This window comes from Ammodytes marinus, assembly GCF_949987685.1.
Source record: "Ammodytes marinus genome assembly, chromosome: 3".
NCBI lineage: Eukaryota > Metazoa > Chordata > Actinopteri > Uranoscopiformes > Ammodytidae > Ammodytes > Ammodytes marinus.
In genome coordinates, this window is record NC_137232.1 from 21,248,504 (window position 1) to 21,273,265 (window position 24,762).

At 41.3% G+C, this 24,762-nt stretch overlaps 1 protein-coding gene across 2 annotated transcripts; it reads right to left on the reverse strand.

Moving 5' to 3' along the window:
• Positions 1-1,007: 1,007 nt before the first annotated feature.
• LOC307271337 (uncharacterized protein) lies at positions 1,008-17,688 on the reverse strand. 2 transcript variants are annotated; one of them, XM_080053755.1, is made up of 17 exons: positions 17,365-17,688; positions 13,570-13,601; positions 11,186-11,218; positions 10,911-10,970; positions 10,546-10,575; positions 10,392-10,427; positions 9,975-10,010; positions 9,826-9,869; positions 9,633-9,685; positions 7,781-8,007; positions 6,853-7,112; positions 5,334-5,459; positions 5,039-5,174; positions 4,728-4,775; positions 4,550-4,624; positions 2,701-2,991; positions 1,008-2,211 (listed from the first exon to the last, which is right to left on the reverse strand). In XM_080053755.1, the coding sequence occupies exons 1-17, from the start codon at positions 17,412-17,414 to the stop codon at positions 2,183-2,185; spliced, it is 1,566 nt and encodes a 521-aa protein (XP_079909881.1). In that variant the 5' UTR covers positions 17,415-17,688; the 3' UTR covers positions 1,008-2,182. The 2 variants fall into 2 exon arrangements, with proteins under 2 accessions (XP_079909881.1, XP_079909882.1); XM_080053756.1 differs by lacking the exon at positions 11,186-11,218.
• Positions 17,689-24,762: the final 7,074 nt, after the last annotated feature.

Here is a 24,762-nt window from a genome sequence, read left to right on the forward strand (position 1 = left end):
GAGTAACATTGTGAAGGACTTGGCCTACTATGCCGCTGCTTTTCAGTCCTACCTCAACCCTGAACTCCGACATCTTGGGAAGGAACTTCTGCGTCCAACTGTGAATATAATACAGAGCCTGAGGAAGGTGTGTTTAATATGCATGTGTGTGGGAATATAAATAAATACAGATCATTGTGAAACAGTCATAATGTAAAGACAGGAACAGTGAGGGGAGAATCTCTTGGGAAATAACATTTGAATGTTGCCTGATTAAATATTGCTTTGGTTTATACAGAACTGCTCCCTGATGCCAAATGAAGAGAACGACACCTCTGAGGTACTTCTTCTATTCCTTGTTTTTGTTTTCATTTTACACCTCAGAAAAAAAGTCTGAGACACAGAGAATTTGATTATTGTGTGTTCATGCTCTGCTATCTTCTTTAAAGGAGAAGGCTGCCCAGATGTGGAAAGATTCCACCTTCAACAACAGACAGGAGATGTGTAAGATGATGAGGGGCTTCCACGTCAGAACCATCACCATCAGCCGAGCCATGGGCTACATGTCCTCAGGAGACCACAAGAAGTAAACATCAACCACAATATCTCCATTCCTTTAACTTATCACAACTGAACCAGCCTTCCATATCTTTCACTACCGTCATTTACAACTACTGACCAAGTGCTTTACACTGCTACACGATTGTCTTGCTAAACTAATGTTTAGGTAAGCAGTAGAGGCCATGTTGGCCCTTTTAAAAGTATGAATGTATTCAACTATTGGGGGGGTGGGGACATTTATTTATTTGTTATCTATTTATTCCATTTATTTATTTATGGATGTGTTTATTTATCTATTTATTTGATGGTATGTGATGTTATTTATTGTAAGGTATAATAAAGTGTATTTTAGTACCATGTGCTGGAGTGGGAGTGACTTTCTAATGAGAAAAAAAGGGAAGAAACTTTGTTACAGATCAAACTATGGAAGAAATAAGGTCACATGAAAAGCATCCAGGATAGCTTGTTTCTTTTCTTTTATTCAGTCAGCATTTACAACATTACACAATTCCTCCTTGGGGCTCGGACATAATATAGAAATGAGTGCAAAGCCTGTTTTCCATGTTGTATGTAAATGCAGCTGCATAATAATATCAACTCGGACGAATATAAAGGAGTTAACGTGCAACGAGCCGCAGCCTTTTTTCCGAATAGTGTTGAGATGTCTGGAAAACATTATGAAAATATATAAAACACAGTGACTAGTGTAGGGATGTTGAGAACATTTACCTGAAACATTCCTGCAGGCAGCTTACAGCGTTCTTTGTTTTGTTTTTTCAAATCAAAATTAGTTTTTAGCCATGCAGCTATGAAATAAGCTTTGAAAAAGGTGTCTCATAAAAAGATATGATTGTTGACAGGCATACTGTAGCTGCACTCACACAGGTAGGATACTTAAATTCATCCCTGTATCTTAATGCTTGTCCCCAAAACTGTACACTTTTTTATACAAATACAACATTTACACGTAAACACAAGATGTGCACAAACAGGCATAACAGACTTAAAAAATATATCACAGGTAAAAAAAACAGATATGTACATGACAATAAAACTATAAAATGTATGAGACCAGAGAAAAACAGTAATTCAGTCTATAATTCTTTGGACAGTCACAAGAATGTGATGGAATGCCTAATTGCTTTATAAAAAATAAAAATAAAAGTCCCACAAACATAACATAAACATAAAAGTGAAACAAGACACACAGGTTGTATTTTTCCCATTTTTTGCAGTTTCAACACTGCAGCACCGACATTTATAATCAGTTACTGGCTACATAATTAGCTACTAAATAACTCAATGTCCTCTCAACACTGCCTCTACTGGTCATTTCTGAACCTGGTAATGCTTAGCTCCAAATTCTAGCTACACAAATGAAGCTTCAAGTACAGTTTGTCTGTTCTGTAGTCATTACAGAATCAAAGACTACATTTGAACAAAAACAAGGATAAGTGCCCATTAAGGGTTAAGGCAGTGGTCATTTTTCATGTCCAGGCAATATTCAAGAGGAACACGAACTGAGAGAAGAGCAGATGTTCTGTCCATAGGTCAACTCTGCTCTGTTGTATTCCTGAGATTTAGTTTTCTTCCTGATTTAGTATGACGCGTATCCAGTAAGTCAGTTTAGGTCTAATCCCTTTCACTTAGCTGCTCGGTTGTCCATCATGTCTGAAAACAAAAGCGAATAACACAATTAATTGTCTGCGTATATATACTGTATATACAGTACGTATATATACACACATGTGTTCATTAGACCTATGATGGATGTAAGGATTACGCCAACAAAAAGTATCTGAAAAAATAAATAATAATAGTTAAGTTAAGTTACTTTATTAGTCAATGGTTACATTGAAATTTGTCTTTCCGCATATCCCCTCTCAAGTAACCACACTTCGGAGGGGCTCAGAGCGCAATTTATGAAAATTGTAAGAATTTTTTTTGCTTGTTTTTTTTGTAATTTTCTAAAATTGTTTAGATACTAAATGTTTCATTCCATGAGCTGTAAGCCGTAATCATAAAAAATAAATAAATAAAAAAAGGCCTGAAATAGGTATAAAACAATCTAAAATATATAAAGGTATACTTTTTGAATGGACTTTTCCATGATATTCTATTTTTTTTGTTTTTGTTTGATGCACCTGCAGTTGTTTTTACCTTTCAGTGTCTGATGGACCTCATTGGGCAAGTCATCCAGGTCATCCAGGCTTTTGCAGAGGTGGCGTGCCGTGGCCTCTCCCGGCCGCCTCCTGCTCTTCCACTCCACCAGCATCTTCAGCTTCTGCATGGTAACATCTTTCTCCGTGGCCTGGATGTCGTCCAGCTCCCTGGAGTTCAGGTCTAGGTATATGGCCACCTGCTTCCACTCCTTCCCCAGCCGCTTGGCCACCTGCAGTAGCTGCTTCTCTGACATGTCCTGGCCCCGAGCCACCGCTGTTTTCACTCCATCTGGCGGGTGGTGGTGGGAGAGATGCACAACACACACACACACACACACACACACACACAGGTACTTTATTTTAATATCATTTTAGACCAACAGGTGAATCTGGAAGTAGGTCAGGCGTTGACTGGTTTAATGTTCAACCCGGAAGTTCCACTCAACTCAGTAGTTAGGCCCGGGCCACACATCCTGCGTCTGCCTTTTTTTTAGGCGATCGTATTAACACACTACAGCAGCCACACGTCCAACCTCTGACACGCTGCAGACACTCGTTGGAGGCAGGTCTGCAGGGACGCACCAATTCCCCTCAGGAGGCTCGCCTATTTTCATCAACGCACATCTCTCTCTGACCTCTCTGACTCTCTCTAACTTCATAGTAATGGGAATTATCTATGAAAACTCTATGTAGAAAGACAGGGCTTTTAGAAGCAGCGCTGCAGCAGCAGCAGCAGCAGTGAGACATTACATTAGTGCAGGGCTGTACGCTTATTTTTTTAGGTGGTAGCACCGGTGCTAGCAAGCAAAAAAATTCAGTAGCACAAAAATAAATTTGGTAGCACACAAAGTAGGCTATTGAAAACTTGCATAACCTTAACCCTTGCATTTTGCTCTAATTACCTTTGAGCATGTCATCCTGGTCTCATTTGAGATTCACAATTAATATGATGCAGTAATAATTGTAGAAAAATGAATAGGGGTGCACTGATTGCAATTTAGAAAAAAGAATCTAACCCGCCAATTGCAATTTTTTGCTGATTCAGAATTATTATTATAATGTCCTTCTGTTAATTAAAACCAAACTTTAAAACATTAAACATAGCCTATTAAATAAATAAGTATACATATTGGTACAATTTAGGATAAATTAAATAGGTTGTTGTGAATGTGTTGGGAGTAGCTTTTCAGTGGCTTATTTAAAACTTTGTTTAAATAGACTAGGATACTGTTGACTGCTCTCTGCAGCTGAAGGAGTTGCCTTTCAAGTTAGAAAAAAGCGCTAACTTCCTGTTCTTACTGGCTTCAAAATAAAAGTCAACTCACGTTTGTCTAGTAACAGGCTTTTAATGTGAAGGCGCACAGGAAATGTTCTGTTTGTACACGCGCTAACTTAACTGCGGTAATGTGCCGTCTCCTTCCGGTAATTGCCGTTGAAGCCGTGAAGTTTTTATACCTAGAATCGCTGCATGAACACAGATCCCGAGCACACATCTTTCACCAGCCAAATTGAAGGGTGGACTCAATAACTTACTTGCCTAAGACTCATTTACCCGCAGTGTTAATGTAGAGCCCTCTAAGCAGTGTTGTGCATCTGACCTCTGTGTTTTAAAGACAGCCTCTCCTCATTATCAACCTGTCGCACGAGTGCGAAAGGATTCGTATTCATCATCGCACATGATCAATTTCAGTAGCAAATGCGATCAAAACTGTCGCACTGTACAGCCCTGCATTAGTGGCCGACAACAGAGAGAGAGACGCAGCAGTAACAGACGCAGACACGCTCCAGAGGTAGACACAGGATGTGTGTCCCGGGCCTTATAGTAGGAAAAGACTTAAGGAAGTCACCTGACTCGTCCTGCCAGCGGGGTCTTTTGCAGGACGTTTCTTCTTCTGAGGGGCTGCTGCTTCTCTGCCTGCCACCTAGAGGGACATATGTGATGATGTGAGTCAACCTACAGAAACCCAAAAGCATGTCTTGATGGAAAAGTTTGATTATAAACAAGAAAAAATACAAGAAGCTTACTGAACGTCCTTTTCCTTGGCTTCTTCTCTGTGTTATCTACACAGTCGCCTGAGAACAGAGGGATACAAATATAAGTCATCACTCTGGAGTAGAAAACCGAATGGCACACATTGCACACAAACTATAAAAAACATGTGGAGACCCAGTGAAAACAGTTTTTGGTTAACTAGCAGATAGAAATATCCAAGTGTCCTGTTACTGTCAGATAACCAGAAAAATTATAGTGCCTGATTTTAGCCTCAAAACCTTGATTTAAAAAAAAAATGTACCCCAAATATACTACAGTGACACTATATGCAGGGCAGGGGTACCTTCTCTGATGGTGGCAGACCACACAGTCTCTTCAGTGTTGGTCTCTATGAGAGACAATTTAAAGGGAGGAGGCTGCTCAAAGAAAGCTTCAAAGTAGCCTTTCAACTTGGTCACCGCAAGGGTGAATTTCAAATCCTGCACGGGGGAAACAAACATCATTAGAAATAACTTAATTAAATATAAAGTAGCCAATGCATAACAAATGAGAACGCAACGATGTGATAATGCTGTTACACTTGTCAAAACATAACGTACTGTGAATTTCCTGTGTTTTTTACGCAAAGAGACACACACCTGAGGTTTGATCTCTCCCTCTGGCTCGCTCAGGAGACGATACGACCCCTCTTCCAGCTTACACGTGGGGGGCTTCTCGATTCGAATGTAACGATTCTTGTAGCAGCGCACCTGTTTGCCTATGTCCTGGTTTGCACAAAGGGCGAGAAAAAGACCAGACAGAATGTGAGTCATTTCCTGTCCACTAGTCCAGAGTGGATGAAACCTGGAGGTGTCTCATGAGAACAGTTCTGGCACAGTCAGCGAATGTGCCGGACAGAGAAAACATAAAGAATAGCCTACAACACAGTGAAAGGGAAAATACATCAGCTGGGGAAACATGAATTATTACATTTTTCCGGGTTGTAGTAAAACAGTAGGTTGTAGTAGAGATTATTCACCAGCCGCATCCTCTTAAAACACACACACACTACCGGAAACACACTTCCTGGGTGACCTCAGCACACGTAGGAAAATGACTGTGTGTGTTATTGTCATGTGGCTGTCAGAATTACGTGGCACACTAACGGTAATACAAACATCAGTGGCATCAAAACCCTTTCCCGATACATACCACTGTCATATAAACTTGTCCAAAGGTTGTACTAAAAAAAAAAAAAGTACTGTCCCATAGCACAAAATTACTATAATATATCAGTGGGCGTTTAATAAGGTCGCTTCTAGCGGAAAGTCAATGATCACTTGACCGGAACATTTCTGCTTTCCATTTTATAATATGGATGAAACGAATGTCCACTCGATCTTTGTTTCAGTGTATTACACAAGGCTAAAAAATCTGGAGCCTATCCAATACAGTATCACACAGCATCAAAGCCAGTGCAGATACAAACATGAACAAGAAGTGAAAGTTATGTTTAAGCTTCGATTCTTATTTTTCAATAGGCGTTGTTATCAAAGCACTTACAGGCATTTTGCTGGAGTTTTATCCAGTGAGCAGTTTGCCAGATTAAAAAATTCTGCGGAGAATCAGGTGACGGTCTCATGAATGGAATATTTGTTTGTGCTCTGCTATAGTATATGAGGCGCTACTTCGCATTTCAACGGAAACATTTCTCAATAAAAACCCAAAATGTGTTTTGAAGTGAAAACTTTGGGGAAACTTTGGCATTAGCCGGTCCACGTCAGTATAAAAGTGGGTCGTTAATGGTCGTATTACTGTACACATAAGACATGCTAATTAAATGTGGAATATGTTACTGTTACTATTACTGAAGCGGTGCATAAGTTGTGCATTTCATAAATATGTGCACACACGCAATGTCACAGTATTTCATCCCAGTACACAGAGGAACAGAAACTTCAATGTTAGACAGATAATGGAAGCAGCTTTTGAGATATAATATGTGCTGCTGACTTTATTTATCTATTTCCTTTTATTATGGAGAAATTTGACCACATTTCCAAATAAGCAGTTATTTATTTTCCGACTTTAAAAAAGCATAATCTTTTTTTTTTAACATTATTTTAAGAAAATGATTAATTGCCAAACCCAGGCACACAGTGTTCACCAACTCCTTACCTTGATGTCAGATGTACTGTTGGTGGCCAGGTAGATGTGGAAGCTGTAGTTGTTGTTGCTGGTGTCTCCATTCTGCTGCTTGTAAACCAGGACCACCCCATGGCGCTCCACAGACTGGCTGGTCTGAATGATAGGACCCACGGGCGACAGGGACGTCACATTCCACTTGACGTGGCTCCCCGAGTGGTCCACTGTTGGCTCGATGAGGGGACGGTTGTCCTTTATGTGCAGAACACTGAATGTCATCTCATTATCCGGATCTATGTATGTGATAATTGGGAAAGTAGAAGTTTTTATGCTTCACCTGGAGCAGCCTTAAAATGACAGATTAAAGATTACATGATGCTAAAAAAAAAGTAGTATTCTATGTAAAAGTTTCTAAATGCAATGAAGAATTGTAACTCACTTTTTACAGACATAGAAAATTTAACTAAATTAAACACAACCTACAGCAGGTTACATCTTCATTGGAATATTTGATGTTGATAAGCTTGCCTTATGGGCCATGAACTCACAGTAGGAAGACGAGATCATAATTATACATTATTATGAAGTATAAGAGACGCAGGATGTCAGCATATAATGTATAGTATTTGTGTGTGTGTGTGTGTGTGTGTGTGTGTGTGTGTGTGAACAAGTACATAAGGACGTTTGGCACGGCTAAGTGTGGTGTCTTTGTATTACATTTCTTTTATTTATTCATCTATTGCTTTCTTCTTTTTGTTATTCTAGGTGAGTGTACTCCATGTTCAAGTGGGTGGGGTGGGATGTATTTGTTGTTTGTATGTATATATAAAAAAAACTATGAATGTGTTAATCAAATTGTATGCTCAGCGTATTCTATGTTTATCAACATTTCCAAAAAAAAAAAAAAAAAAAAAAAAAGATGCAGGAGCAGGACTGAAACAGCCTGATTTTCCATTCTTACCGGCAAGGCAGATGGAGTGGGGGAACTGGATGGACTTGAGGACTGACGCGTCCTTGCCGACCGTGTCCACATTAAAGATGGGTCCGGCAAACTTCCAGGAGTCGTGGAGGAACGCGCCGAATTTGGACCAGGACAAGACAGAGTACCGCACCATGACAGGCTCTGTGGCTTCAAACACAAGGCCGGTCACAGTACACTCATACGTGCCCTCTCCTTCCAACTGCACCCTAAACAACACACAGAGTAAGTGACGCTGCACATATGGAATCTATATAACACATGATGTATGTACAGTGAAGAAAATAAGTATTTGAACACCCTGCTATTTTGCAAGTTCTCCCACTTAGAAATCATGGAGGGGTCTGAAATTTTCATGGTAGGTGCATGTCCACTGTGTGAGAGATAACCTAAAAAGAAAAATCCAGAAATCACAATCTATGATTTTTTAACAATTTATTCGTGTGATACAGCTGAAAATAAGTATTTGAACACCAACGTTAATATTTGGTAGAGTAGCCTTTGTTTGCAATTACAGAGGTCAAACGTTTCCTGTAGTTCTTCACCAGGTTTGCACAGACTGCAGGAGGGATTTTGGCCCACTCCTCCACACAGATCTTCTCTAGATCAGTCAGGTTTCTGGGCTGTCGCTGAGTAACACGGACTTTCAGCTCCCTCCAAAGATTTTCAATTGGATTTAGGTCTGGAGACTGGCTAGGCCACTCCAGAACCTTGATATGCTTCTTACGAAGCCACTCCTTGGTTTTCCTGGCTGTGTGCTTTGGGTCATTGTCATGTTGGAAGATCCAGCCACGACTCATCTTCAATGATCTGACTGAGGGAAGGAGGTTTTTGGCCAAAATCTCACAATACATGGCTGCAGTCATCCTCTCCTTAATACAGCACAGTCGTCCTGTCCCATGAGCAGAAAAACACCCCCAAAGCATGATGCTACCACCCCCATGCTCCACAGTAGGGATGGTGTTCTTGGGATGGTACGCATCATTCTTCTTCCTCCAAACACGCATAGTGGAATTATGACCAAAAAAGTCAATTTTGGTCTCATCTGACCACAAAACTTTCTCCCATGACTCCTCTGGATCATCCAAATGGTCATTGGAAAACTTAAGACGGGCCTTAACATGTACTGGTTTAAGCAGGGGAACCTTCCGTGCCATGCATGATTTCAAACCATGACGTCTTAGTGTATTACCAACAGTGACCATGGAAACAGTGGTCCCAGCTCTTTTCAGGTCATTGACCAAGTCCTGCCGTGTAGTCCTGGGCTGATTCCTCACCTTTCTTAGCATCATTGAGACCCCACGAGGTGATATCTTGCATGGGGCTCCACTCCGATTGAGATTGACCGTCATGTTTAGCTTCTTCCATTTTCTAATGATTGCTCCAACAGTGGACCTTTTTTCACCAAGCTGCTTGGCAATTTCTCCGTAGCCCTTTCCAGCCTTGTGGAGTTGTACAATTTTGTCTCTGGTGTCTTTGGACAGCTCTTTGCTCTTAGCCATGCTGAATGTTTGGGTCTTACTGATTGTATGGGGTGGACAGGTGTCTTTATGCAGCTAACGACTTCACACAGGTGCATCTGATTCAGGATAATACAGTGGAGTGGAGGAGGACTTTTAAAGGCGGACTAACAGGTCTTTGATGGTCAGAATTCTAGCTGATAGACAGGTGTTTAAATACTTATTTTCACACAGTGGACATGCACCTACCATGGAAATGTCAGACCCCTCCATGATTTCTAAGTGGGAGAACTTGCAAAATAGCAGGGTGTTCTTCACTGTATGTATGTGATAAAGGTGCACGAATCAGATCAGTGGTAGAAAAACAAACTCACTGTAATCGTCCCTTACGGATCCTCCTGGGGGTAACAAGCTCATTGCCATGGCTCTGTCAAAGCGACACAGTTGGTTTATTTAATTGGAAAATGATAACATCATCATCAAAAATATAGAAGGAAATTGGCACAGGAGGAATGGCGTATTAAGTACTTCCCAATTTCAGATAAACGTCTGTCTCAGGGTGCTCACCTGTTGGATGGCTTTGCATTTTTCACAGCAAAATTTGAAGTTATCTGTCAGGATGAATGACAAAACAAATGATATTCACACTATCAAAGACGCTATCTCCAGAGCATTTATTGTGTTGTAACAAAAACAAATTTTTTGTATCCGTTTACCTTTTGAAACCTCTGCTTCAGGTCCAGGGTCCGACTCTATAGGGGTCAAATTAAAATCATATGTCATAGGCTGAAATCCTGTGCAGACGCACAAGACAAACTTTTCGGATTATATGCTATTCATTTATCATGAGTTAGGTCGGAGCATGCTTCACAGTAACACGTCAATCTGTTCAAACAAATGCTGGCAGAGTCTGACATTTTCTGCATAATTACATAGTATGGAGGCCATTAAGATGCGGTTGTGGCTATAGTCCACTGAGTTACCGCTAAAAGCATAGCAACTAGGACAACAAGCTGACATGGAGGCCTGGGTGTAAATAAGAAGCTAGACAGATTTTGAAAGGCAAATCGCTCGCCTCGTCAGATTATGCAGGTATTTTTCTAGACACAATGTTGTTATGTGAAGTGTCACACCATTTTTAGGCTCCTCTGCGTCAGCCTCTTCATTGTCTGCAAAGATTGCAATGGAGATAAACTTGGTTAGACACAGTTCTATTTTTTCTTTTGTTAAATGCATTGAGTTAAAAATGGTGTTATTAGGATTTATAATATGGCCACTGCTTCTTACCTTCCTCTCCTCCATCCCGCACAGCACAGCCTTTTGTTGAAAATAAGAAAAAGAAGGGAGGGTGAAAAACAGACTAATATCACACACACTATAAATATTAAGCTACCACAAGTAGCCAGTTAGCTTAGCTTACTAAGGAAACATGGGGAAGAAGCTATCCTGGCCCTGTCCAAAGGTAATAAAAAATCTGCTTACGACCACCGTCAAATCACCATATTTAATGTACAGACACAAGAGCGGTATCAGCTTTGAATGTAACTCTCTGCAAAATAGAAAGCAAATTTCCTAAAATGTTGACCTTTTCCTTTAAAAGAATAGGTATTAGCTGTGATCATTGTGTGATCAGTTTAAGATGAGTCTCTCACCAGAATCCTCCTCTTCCTCTTCCTCCTCTGAGCTGTCCTCGGTGGACGTCCCCGTGTTTTCTGTTCAATAAATCAATATGCAGTGGGAGAATGTGTGAGAGATGCAAATGTTGCACTGAATTTCCAATGAGTATGGTTAAAAAAATATATATAAAAAAAAACGTGATTCATGCCACGCTAAGGTTAAATGTCAAGAGAAACTTTCGATATAAATGATTCAATAAAATGTCAGCAGATGATATAGTTCTTGTTAAATAGTGATATGTCGCTCTCACCTGAACTACTGCCGTCACTTTCTGTCAGATTATCTGTAACAAATGGCGAAGCTTTTAGAGTTAATAGTGCTGTTTGCGCTGTAAAAAGTAGTAGTAGTATCTTAGGCATAGCTATTATTACCACTTTATTAATATTTGTTGTTAACCATGCCAGCATCATCATAATCATCATCATCATCATCGTTATGGGGACTTTACAGCTTCTAGAGGTTTGATCACACCATTGTCAGGTTATTATAATGCCCGGCAGTTTATGCATAAGCAGCCACAGCTTTCAGGAAGAGTAAAGCTATTCAGAATGCCTCATCATGTTAATGTTGACAACCTGAACAGGAACCAAAACTGCACTAACAACACACAAACAGCACCCGATAATATGTAAAAAGCTTTTACCTATCATTGTTACTGTGTAATGGGGGAAAAGTCTATGCGGTGAAAATGTGCTTAATTTTGTCACGCAACAAAAGCCAGCATGAAGAGAAGGGAAAACCTCAAGTGCGGCCACAGGCTCTTGTTTCCTCAAGTCATCTACACACTCATGGCTTTTCAAAAACGTTCTTCACATAAGGAAAGTAATAATAGAAGTGTCAAAAAAAGTAGAGCAAAAGTACAGAGTTGAACCATGGGGCTCCTTTAGTTGACAGGTGCAGCCCCAGTGAGAGCACTCTACTTTTTCTTTACTCCTATGTTTGTGTACTTTTCTTTTTTTAAATACATATTAGTCATCCAGAAATAAAGCCTTCAGCTTTTTACATAAACCATCACTCCTTGACGGTTGAACTGTGGCACCCTGTGAAGAAGCCTGTGATAAGTGTGTGCACTAACATTCTGCCACTTATATATACGGATGGGTCCCAGGGAGGAGCTGCTTCTCTTTCTCCTCACAGCAGCAGTGAATGTCCGTGGACCGGGCCATCTGGCTCAGCGCCTGGCTGCCTAATGGATGGAGCCCATCCCTCTGTGGCCCACAGAGTTTTATCTTAGACTAACAAGCAGATGCTGCCATCGCTGCTCCACTCGCAGCACCTCCCTCATCAATCTCCCTCCTCCACTGCACTCCATCCGTCTGCTACACCTCTCTTTCGCTCACTCCCTCTCTCTCTCCATTTCTCCCTCTGTCTCTCTCTCCCTGTCTCTCTCTCTCTCTTTCTCTATCTCTCCCACCCTCTCTCTTTCTCTCACTCCCTCTCTCTCTCTCTCCCACCCTCTCTCTTTCTCTCAATCCCCCTCTCCCTCTCTCTCTCTGCGCTCCCTCTCCCCTTGTCCTCACTTGCCTCCTTTGGCCCATATCTTTCTCTGCTGCCCTCATCTTAGCCAGCAGGCATTCCTTTTTCTCTCCCTGGCATGGCTGCTTCCCTTCATCAGACTGACAAACAAGGTGGAGAGCAAACACACCCACGCAGATACACACATGCTGGTGAATAGTAGTCACACAAGCACACCCACACGTTTGCGTTCAGCTTCTAGGCTTGGGATAGTTTAATGGGTCTAGCCTGCCATCTACTGGTCTAACAAAGCCAAGGACATGAAAAGGTTGATGTGTGCTGCACAGAAGTGTTTCTTAGGGTGTATTCACACTGGGAAAGTCCGCTAGTTCACTTGCTTTGGTCCATACCAAACAGAATTCAGATTTTTTTTGTTTGGTAGGTCCACTTTCAAATGGCCCCTTTTGCAAGTGAACCAGCAGTACGAAGCAAAACCACACGTGATCTGAGGTCATTCATTCATTGGACAGACATTCTGGGGTGGAGAGAAGCAAGAAGCACAAAGTGAAAACTGCGAAATATATAATTGATATAATTTGGGGTTAAAAATAATAAATAAATAGGCCTACATGTAGCCTAAAAATAAAGAAGAAAAACATCAAATTATTGTTGTTTCATATGGTTGTAATATGCAGGCAATGTCAATGCCGCATTAAGTGGCTTGTAGCCTACGATGTGAAACATCATTTTTACTCTATTTTTGATGCTAGACGTGTGACTCGCGAGAGTAGGCTCAGCTGGGGGTCAGGTCGGCGCAGCTCAGCTCCAAACTGACAATGGGATAGTATTGACGGTCCCATTAACATGACACAACTCCTCATTACCTTTTTAAATAAGAGGCAAATGATATGGAAAGCAGGCAGGCCAAACAGTCAGATGAGAGAAAGGTGGGAGGGCATATGGAGAGGAAAGAAAGGAAAACAAGTGTAGTGAGGACAAAGATATGAGGATGGAGGCCTTTTAATTATTAAAGATACCCAGATATGGGGTCATAGCACAGTCACTGTATAACAAATACATAACAGAGACACATGTGCTCTATGAGAAAGAGGAAGAAGAAAAAGAGAAACCAAGATTGAGAGAGGTGAGAAGAAAAGGAAAAAATAGGCTGATGTTTACCTTTGTTTTCAGGCGCGGGAACATCTCCGTCTCTGTAGGGCAGAGGAGATAACATTCAGACAGGTTTAAAAGCGCACAGAAGGGGGGGGGGACAACTGGGATGTGTGATGACAATTAAGGAAGAATTTAGAGGTTAGGATGTTTGAGGCTCTTGTTATTGTGCAGCTGCAGACTCTGGTAGTAGTTACACACCACTTCTGCTTTCTGAACACATTGTCTAAACAGGAAACGTGTGCAAGGCGAGCTGCCTGCATGCATCTCACTTTCTGGCGCTCCTTTTTGACACCAACCCATCCTGTTGAAAACGATTGATCCACCTTCCCACCCACACTCTCACCCCTCTGACCCACTTTAAGAGCAGTTAAACCAGCCATGGAAAGATACTGTCTGGGCACTTTTACCATTTAATAAAAACTGGTCTGATTCATAAGGCCATTCTAAATGGCGTTCTTCTGCTTACCTCATGATTCGTATTCAATTGAATCACCTACTTACTTTTCAGTGGTACCATATTGTGATGCTATGATGATCACATTGTGTTTTCAATTATTTTTTTCTGAGTGCCAGGCATCAACACCACCAGTCCCTCCTGACTATTTGGCTCTCAATGTCTTTTGACATGATGTGCCTGCTCTGTTCAGGAATGCAGCATAGCATAGCAAAACAAAACAACGAGCCACATCCAAGTATTATAATAGTTCACATCTTGTGTTTGCTGGGCGCAAGGACTGGAGCAACCCGTTGGCACGCTCTAAGCTACAACAAGAGGGAACACGTTTGAGCTCTGTCAGGGGGGGGGGGGACAATAAGAGCCAGTTCACCACCGCCACCAGCAGCAGCAGCAGCAGCAGCAGCCATGGAGGAAAACAAAGGCAAAATTATGTATCAGGAAATTAGGTTTATTAAGCCTGACCAAATTGTGGCATATGTTTGGCGTCTGTAGAATCCTGATAAGGCAACTGTAGTTTCCTTTATTTTCAAACATCTGTCCAGGAAACACTTTTCTTTTCTTTTTTTTTATGTTCAAGGTCGATCCATATGCGGCTCTGCCAGATAGTCACAACACCACCACCACAACAACACAGAGGCTCAGCCGTGGTGATATAAAGAGTTACTTTTTTTCCCATCTCTCAAGATGTTTACAGTTCTCAAGACTTTCTCTGCTCTCACTTCTCACTCTGTCTCCCTCCTACAAAGTATATCGCAAAAACCCTCCGTGAATGGGTGTTGCTCTGTATCTGGCTGAAAGATAAAAAAAGGCCACAACAATAACATGCTTACCCTTAAACACAACTAAGAGACAGAACATCTGTGTGGAGATAAACAACTGTCACTTTTAGTCCGCTTCTAATACACAGGAGCACACAAAGTAATAAACTGTTTTTGACCTTTAGTCATTAATCTCACTGTTTTAGCTGTGATATTTACAGTGGGTCATAAACATAAAAAGTGAATGTGTTTTTATAGGTTGTACAATGATTATGACACCTTGTGTGGTATTGTTGGTTTAGGGGCTTTTCCAGTCCTAATCTAAGGTATATGATACACAGGCCAGACAACAAACACAGTAGCTTTCACAGTGGACAATGAGTCACCCAGATTACCTTACCTCACCTGTCTGTGGTGCACAATACATCTGATAGGCAACTATTAACCCATTTAATTCAGAACCCAATAATGTATATTATATTATTATAGGCTAATGGTTGATTTCTAGAGACCTTTTAACAAAACATTTTTTTAAATAATAATGTACTTGGACTAACATCAATAAAGTGATGCTTTAAAGCAAATGGCCTATACATGATTATTTTTTTAAACGATTATTGATTCAAAAAACAGGTGGTCAGTCCTCCTTTGTATTATTATTATTCAGTTATTATTTTTCTATATTCAGTTTATTGGATTGGCTCAATTTTAGGTCCAGTTCTTTTCACAATTTATATAAATAACATTGTTTCATCGCTAAAAAACTGTCACGCCCATCTATACGCTGACGACACAGTACTGTATTGCATCTCCGATTCGGTGCACCAATCTATTGAGAACCTACAAAGCTCTTTTAATACTCTGCAGGACTGTCTAGTAGACCTCAGGCTTGTTCTTAATACAGACAAAACCAAATATATGTGTTTCTCCAGAGCAAGAACTACAAATTTGAATGATTTTAATGTTTTTACAAAGAATGGATTTTTAATTGAAAGAGTCACAGAGTACAAATATCTCGGCATCTGGTTAGATGATAAACTCACTTTTAATTTCCATATAAAAAATCTTGTTTGTCGACTACGACAAAAAATTGTCTATTTTTATAGGAACAAAACCACCTTCCCTTTATTTAGTAGGAAAAGGATTATTGAGGCAGTTTTTATGTCTGTCCTTGATTACGGTGATGTGGTTTACCGGCATGCATCTCATTCATGTCTTAAACTCCTAGACTCTGTTTTTCACTCTGCTTTAAGGTTCATCACAGGAGATGCTTATGACACACACCATTGTCTTTTATATGAAAAGGTTGGGTGGTACTCCCTTAAAGAGAGACGTGATGCACATTGGCATATTTTTATTTACAAAGCCTTGACCGGGAAGCTTCCTCGTTATTTAACAGAAATGTTGCAAATTTCAGATGGGCTTTATCAGACCCGCTCCACTGACATGCTCATGCTTTATGTCCCACAAGCCCGGTCTGAGCTGGGAAAGACAGCTTTTAGCTTCAGTGCCCCCGACTCCTGGAACAACTTACAGCAACAAATTAAACTAAATACCTTCATATCCTTCAATCAATTTAAACAAACTATCTTAAATCTGCCAAACTCTACCTGTAACTGTTTTAATTAGGCTATATTGTACTTTCACCCATTTAATTTCATTTTAATTGCTGCCACTCTTCACCACTATGTAAATGTTTCAATTGTTTTTTGTTTTTTGGTTTTTTTTCTTCTCTTCACCTGTTGTTGTATATTTGATGTATTTGCATTGAATATTGTGTATGCATTGTTGTTTTTCCTTGGAATTTGTTTGAACTCGACACCATTGAAAATGAGGGTCACCCCTCAATTGGTCTCTCGAGGATAAATAAAAGTTAAATGAAATGAAAATGGATTAATATCACAGCAGTAAAACGTGTGGGTGTTTGGGTCCACATGTCACTTGTTTTGGGTGCTATGTTGGCATATCTAATCGGAACCTCTTGAATTTACTGCCTTTCCTCTCTGTCTAAGCACCCTTGAAAAGTGTTTTGCATTGGAAAGGGCGGGGGGATCTGAACGTGTTAAAGATTATCCAAGTTGTAAACTATTGATTGTGGGTCCCGTGGCGCATGAGTTTCATAGCACCATCGATCAAGAAGTCATATTAAAATACTTGTTTGGCAATAATCGCTTTAGATCCTCAAACACGCTTCTCCGCGTAAGCATACTGACTCCTCTTCGCTCAGGATGATACATTGTTGTCATCACAATGTAACAACACGGCAGCGTGCAGCACAGCGAGAAACCAACGAGCACATAACGACTCTAATTAGGCTATTTCCTCTTTTGTATCCTCGCTCAAAGGTATTTATAATGAGGAAGCAATACTTGGAAAAGTGTTTCATTTCCTCAAGATCCACAGACTGATGAACTAAAAGCAGACAACAACAACAAAAGACACCACTTCACTTCCGGCGTAAAAGCGAAGCGATTTCAGTTCAGCGTCGCGTCCACTACACACATGGTGTTACCCAAATTGTACATGTACAATGATGAGGCTTCCATTTGTCTGTTCAACTAGCAACATACAAAAACAAAGTCTTACCCTTCCTCCAGATGACACGCCGCTCCGCAGCTCGCCATACTCGCCACCATCCTCCTCCGCTCCCTGTGACCGAGTCCCGTTACACTTTCGGTTCTTCCGCAGCGAGCGGCACCTGCGCATAAAATCACCTGAATGGAACCGTACCATGGGCTATCAGTGTCTAGTTAAAGCGCAAGACAGTAATCGGCGCGATCGCGGTAATCGGAGCCCTCGTGGCTGAACAACCTCTGCTCATCACTTGTCTCTTCGCGTGCAGCATACAGTTCTTCTTCGGAAAAGCAAACCAAAATAACTGAGAAAATAAAGGCGCATATAGCATAGTCTCCAAAATCCACAAAGGAAACAGCGGCTCTGCAGGGAAGATGAGGATGTATTGTTTCCTCTCAGACACCGTGCTTGTGTTGTGTGTGCGAGTAATAAATAAAAAAGGATCTTCAAACCATGTGTTTCAACGCTGCGCCGTTTGCAGCAGCAAGCGCAGTTTACCAGATCAGCGGTGCTGCGCAGTTGTGGCGCAACGCATGAAAGCTCACCAAAGGACGTTTCATGTGGGCGGGGTGCTGCAGCCCGCCTTCACTATGGACTTAGTTGATAATTTACTGACGGATTTTTGCCAGTTTTCTTACCAAGAATAGGCCTACATCACTAAATCTGGAATGCATTAAGATGATTGTTGCTGCACATTTAACTGAAAACCAGCTGCATGTTTGGCCCTGTTGTTAGTAGAAGGATAACGTGAAATCAATTAACATTTGAAAAGTTTAAAAAGTCTCCATGGAGGCCTACTCACTTTATTTGCATTATATTCACACTCCCACACGTTTATCCTACAAGCAAGAGAACAGAGACAATAGGATCAGTTTGAAAATAACAAGCAAAAGCAGCATTTGTATTTGTTTCTTTTCAAAATAAGAAGTCTGCATTCAAGAGAGACATTTGTTGCACATTTTCCTCCACACATAAAAAAAACAGCAGCCAGCAACACTCCACAGACAGTGCAACTAGGTCACTTTGAGCGGGAAACATTCACATCAGATCCCAGAGCTGCATTACCGAAAATATGCCACCAGAGGTCGCATCAGACAACAAAACAAGTGAAGGGCAGCAGCCCAAATCATGCATCCTTCAAAAATGTCTTGGCACCAGAATACAAATTCAAACTACATGCATGTATCTGACATGAGGACTGATCCGACTGTCAACATGGCATACAGCTAAAAGGAAAATGTTAAAGGAATCAAAGTATCCACATGTGGCACAGGCTCAACGTCCATCATAGAGAGAGAGAGGGGGGGGGGGAGCGAGAGAGCAGGCTCACTGTCAGTCATAGAGAGAGTGAGAGAGAGAGAGATGGTGTCCAGAGGGAGGACTGAGGGGAAGGTTCAACGGCTCTCCTATTGATCTTCCACTCATTGATCTTTTCCTTTCCTCTTCTCTCCATCTCCGCCAGTCCAAGTTTGACCGTGTAGTTTGAAGAAGGGAGGAGAGACAGACAGAAAGAGAGAAAGAAAGATTTCTCAGACTGACAGGGACATATTAGTCTAAAGGGAGAGATCAGCTCCTCATCGCAAGAAGACACAGCCTAACATCAGACTCAGTGGCGAAACAATACCCCCAATAACTCAGGAAATTAGAGGAGATAAAGTGGGATTGGAGGAGAGTGTGTGTGTGTGGGGGGGGGGGGGTCAAGGTCAGGAGGACACCAGGGGAAGTGAGAGAAAGGATTAGGTCCAAGAGAAGCAGAGGAAGAAGAAGAGAGGGATATAAACAAACCAGAGGCTCTGGGCTTAAAACCTGACACTTGGAATCGATTTGGTGTTGAATCAGCAAAATGACGACATGTGACTGGACTTGAACCGGTCTGCGTTGAGATTTTACTCGACTTGAAAGAAAAAGATGAGGACACCTGACCTCAGATCAATTCATGTTTAACAACATATATAATGTAGTTAGTAAGTGCACATGCATGGTGTAGGCCTTCTCACATTAGGTTATCAGCACTAAACAGATGGAATCAGTTTTAGCCAGTATGTTTAAGTATTGGACTTAGTTGAATTTTGACCCAAATGTGGAGCAAAAGTTATCACAATTCATCCTAAGGGGGACATTCCAACGGAAAACCATCCGTCCATCCAATAATTTGAGACATTTAACTCAGGACTAGAGGAACAGTCAGAAGACCATTGAAGTCACTTGGATTCATGAATGTCTGTACCAAAGTCAATGCCCATCCATCTTATCCAGGCATTCCACTGGATAAGTGATAACTTAGAAAAGTTAAGGGATCACTGAAGTCATCAGAATATATCCTTTGGGGATCATGAATGCCCTTGCAAAATGTAATCTGAATCCTTCCAACACTTGTGAATTTTTCTGTCTGAGACCAAGGGACAGACACATATCGATGCTACATTACTATAGCCACTGGATGTTAAATGTTTAATGACTGTTTCCATGGGGGGGAGGGGAGAATTTGTTTTGGATTTTATTTTTTATTTTATTGTGCTATCTTAATCAGCCTGCTGAGCATTGGCATCTTTTTTTTTACTCGTTAGTCATGTAACAAATACTGAAGGCTGGACTTGGATTAATCCAAAAGAAAAACACACCCTGAAAATGATGTATATCTCCACTGTGATATAGTCATAAAAAGCTGAACAGCAATATATTTTCAAAAGTGGGTATTGGGAAACATTTTCATAACAAAACAAAAAAACTGACTTATACTTTCCCTCTGCTGTGGCTCAGTTAAAACAATAATTCATTGTTTGTGTGTGTGTGTGTGTGTGTGTGTGTGTGTGTGTGTGTGTGTGTGTGTGTGTGTGTGTGTGTGTGTGTGTGTGTGTGTGTGTGTGTGTGTGTGTGTCTGTGTCTGTGTATGACAGGGCTTTTTTTCTAATAGATCGACCAACCTGTTTGGAAACGATGATGTCACACACCCTAGAGGGTTAATATGAGCCCTCGTTGTGCAGACCATTATCCATCACACACACACACACACACACACACACACACACACACACACACACACACACACACACACACACACACACACACACACAGTATCACACTCTCACACTCACAATAACTCACAGCCACTCACATATAGGGCACTCTCATTTGGGCAGGAAGAAAACCCATACATGTTTTGCTCAATCCCCTTTGTTACATACAGTAGGCCTACATGCATTCAGACACGCATATTCACAAAAGGTGTCCTCTTACTGTGGAGATGAGGAACGCCATGTCCTTTCAATTTGGATGGGCCATTTGGCCATCCCGGCTGACTTATCACTGGAAGGATCCATGGTAACAAAAGGTGAACAGGGACAAATAGAAAACACCTTTGCATAGAGGAAATGGGAGAGAGGCTCTGGAGATCGTCCTGCCCTGAGAGATTTCAGAGGCAACCTCTTTCAATCCCATGCAACAGTATAATGTATAATGCATGGGCTTAAGAGTTGCCAGTACTAATATAATAGGATCTCCCTATATGGAAGCACAGCAGCACAAAAACCAAGCAGCATTGTTGCACTCTTATACAGGGTTGATTTAATAGCACACTACTCCTGGATTCAACAACTTTCAACTGAACTTGAGACTGAAATCATTGCCATACACCCCCTCTCCCTTCCCGTTACTCAAAGCCTATTTTTGATTCTTCTTGATCTTTATGTTTAAACATTTTATTGTTTTTCGTCTGTTTGCTGTAGCCGTGGTACAGTTTTTTGCCTCTTGGGGCTGAGATGTATTTATGAGTCCCTTGGGGTTTTTCATCTCACCCACACAGCCCATACTGCTTCTGTTTTCTATTTTTGAGTGTGTTGTGACTTATATGGGGGAAAAAATTACCTAAGACCCTGAAACTAATGATTAATTGAAATGCGCCATAAAAACAGCAAAGAGTTTTCTGCGGAACCTGAGCAGCGGGTTTGACATGACCCTTTATTTCAACTGCTGATGTAGGAAATTAAAAACAATGTGTTTTAAGCGCAGCAGTGTTCACCAGTGTTGGGGGCGATACATTGTATGGTGGTTGATCCAAAGTCTACCCATAGAGGAATTGGACACCTACACAGTCATATTATGACGGCTTTGGGACTCATTCATTGTTCCCTCTTTCAACAAAGGATTGGCTTTAATTGTTCTGCATGTTCAAATAGTAACAGTTTTCTTGTCTCTGGACATCCATAAAACCTGATGGAGGGAAGAAACTGAGTAATGGGGATGATCATTTTCAGACAACAGGGGGATAGAGAGCGGCCTGTGCCTGCTGCGTGGGTCTGACTTGTTGTACCCCTATCCCTTTCTTTCCCTCGCACTAGTTTATGCCCTCCCATCTCTTACACAAACCCTCCACTTATTGCTCTACATTACACTATGCATGTCAGCGTTTAATGTGTGTCACAGCCTCTTTCTCTTATTTTAATATTTCCTGCTGTTGTTGATTCATTATTTGGGAGCCCTCTGGGGCTACCGAAAGACGAGTACTGGGATGTAACGTGGGCGTTGGGTAGGAGGGACGCAACACAAGGCCCTAGTCTAGTCACCTTCCAGAGACGCAGACCCAACGACCTTTAGGAGTGACTCAGCAGAGTAGTGCGGGGGAAGGGGGTCAAAAATCCCCTGTCCTCCGCCTCCGCCCCAAACATGTGGGAATGGGAAAACTTTATCCTATATTTAACCTCCAGGTGTCTGTCTGGTTGTGTGTGTGTGTGTGTGTGTGTGTGTGTGTGTGTGTGTGTGTGTGTGTGTGTGTGTGTGTGTGTGTGTGTGTGTGTGTGAGTAACTGAGTCATCAGCAGCTGGGAGTTATAGTCGGGTTATCTTATAAGGGGAAAATGAGGTCGTCCTTGTTCTTGAGGGTTGGTGGGGGTCTTTTAGCAGTCTAGGAAAAGCTGTGTTTGCCCCCTAATGCGCCACACTCACCTCCCTCTGATGGGAACTTTCCCTATTAAATCTGTCAGCTGTATTAGGCGTGTGTACATTGGATTTGTGTGAAACTGCACCCTTCACTTCAATTGTGTACCTACACTGTAAATCTAATTCCATCCTACTGGTAGATAGTAAGCAAGATAATATTGCAAAGTTTCTTACACAAATAGTAATGTTGGCTGAGTTTGTAGCAGTGTGGATGGGATGTGTTCCCAAAAGATAACAACGCATCACAAAAAGTTTTTTTAATGCACATCTATATAACTCTTTCCTGGCAATGTGAGGTTCCCATTTGAACAGAAAGCACCGATGCTGAGTCAAATCACTTACTGCAGTGTATTATCGCCTATGACCATCATAAGGGCAACTTTATACGATTATTCACTGTAAATCAAAAAGGCCCAGCTCAGCGAAAACCTTCCCAACTCATCAATTTTTTTTAAGAGCAAGTGAAATTGATTCCACAGAGACAGAAAAGGGATTTTACCTCTCTCTACTGTTAGGGATATTTTAAGCTCTGAGAGCAGGTTTTCTCCTCAAAGGAAGTCAGGATTCTGACTCTTCCCCAAGCCAAAAACTACACAAAGCGGGGAGGAAAAAGCCACATAAAAAAAGCTAAGAGGCACACACTTTTAAACGTATTTGCTAGAAGTGGCCACATCCACACGCTTTCATTGGCCATGTCCCTCTCTTAACGTCTCACGTCCAGTGACGCAAAAAAAGAAGGGAAAATATCCATGAAACTTTACAAAGACACCCACACAAACTAAACTAAAAACATAAATATAGTTGCCCCATACTCCCCCCCCCCCCCCCACACACACACACACAACAATCCCATACACTTAAAGACCTCTGAGCCAGCAGAGCGATAAGATTAGAGGAAGTATGTGGGTGTGAAATAGCTGCGGTGTGGGACTTTCTGGATTCACACAATCTGCACTGACTGCAGGCCCTGCTTTTTATTAGGGTTCAAGCTGATGGGAATACACCAGTCACTGATGACACCCACACACAGACGTGTATATCCTGCAATTCTGGGGCTAAGAAATGCAAAGATATAGTATTAACACACCACACACACACACACAAACACACACAAACAAAACAAGCCAAAACATATGCATTCATTCTCCAAACTCACACAATGCCATTCTTACACAGCGGGAGATTCTTTATAGAAAATATGTGTTTGACATTAAACACTGCTGTGATGCGATACACTCAGTAATATATCACAACAATATGTCACATCATGTACGGATTAGATTGTTGCTTTAAATACTGTCAGTAAAGGAGCCAGAGAGGCCAGAGTTGGTCTCGGGGCAGTAGCCCTGAGGTTTTGACTTCTGCTCTGAAACAAACAAAGCAAAACCCAGAAGCATCAGTGGGTCCATTAACAAAGCCTGAGGCCCGACAAGGCTTTCTTTGTTTTATAATTAATGCAAAAGTGATAACCGTGACATCGACAGTTAGGTGGTGCAGTACATCAACGTCTCCCAAACATGAAAATGAACGCTGCCATTCATCATAACACAGGGCTAATGGAGTCCATAAAACTGAATTATTAAGCACAACACAAGAGACCTTTGTGCCAGATTAATGGACGCACACAGCGCAGCACATTCATTACAGCGACGTGGAATAGTCAAGTGTGTTATCGCATTGATTGTTAGCCATACAGGAGTCTGCGATTTCACATTATTGTGTCAGTTAATGCAACAGGCAGAAAGCTGCCTTTGCATTGCTGTTGTGTAGGCTACATATTTGTCACCGTTTCATCTCAGTCAACTGTCTACCATAATCTTCTCCTCCTCTTCCTCTGTGTGGCCTACCAGTCTTGTGACATATGTTTGAGCACAGACTCTTCACTTTCTTTAAATATACTATGCATTATGGGAAAAAAGACCACTTGTACTTTTTCTGTTTCCTATGGGATGTACAGTAGATGGTGTCCACTTCGTTTGATGCATTTGCTGAAAGCTGCTCCTGGATGGACGATGTGAAACAAGAGTGGGTGTGGGGGAGAGAATATATTCAATCAATCTTAGTCAGACAAAGAACAGCACTTTGTGGTGAATTTCAGGGAAAGAGGGAAAAGGAGGCAGGATGTGGTGCTTTAGAAACCGACTTGAGGAGGAGAATAAGTCAGTGAAAAAAATCAATAGTGAGAGAATAAGGAAGGTACTGTATTATATATTGTCACTGAATTATTGTGATCCGTTACAAATCAATAAAGAGAAAAAAATATCATGTTTTGCACTTTCATCTCTCCTCAGTGAATTAAGCTCCTTATGATCAAATTTCTTACCTTATCTTCATAATTGCTTATGCGGTTTTGATTAGGCTGTGATTGAGGAGCCAATGTTTTCCTTGTAGACAGCAGTGTTTACTGGTTTCCCACTATCCAGAGGGAGAGAGTTCAATAACTGTGAAAAAAAATAAAAATAGCACTCGTTACCCA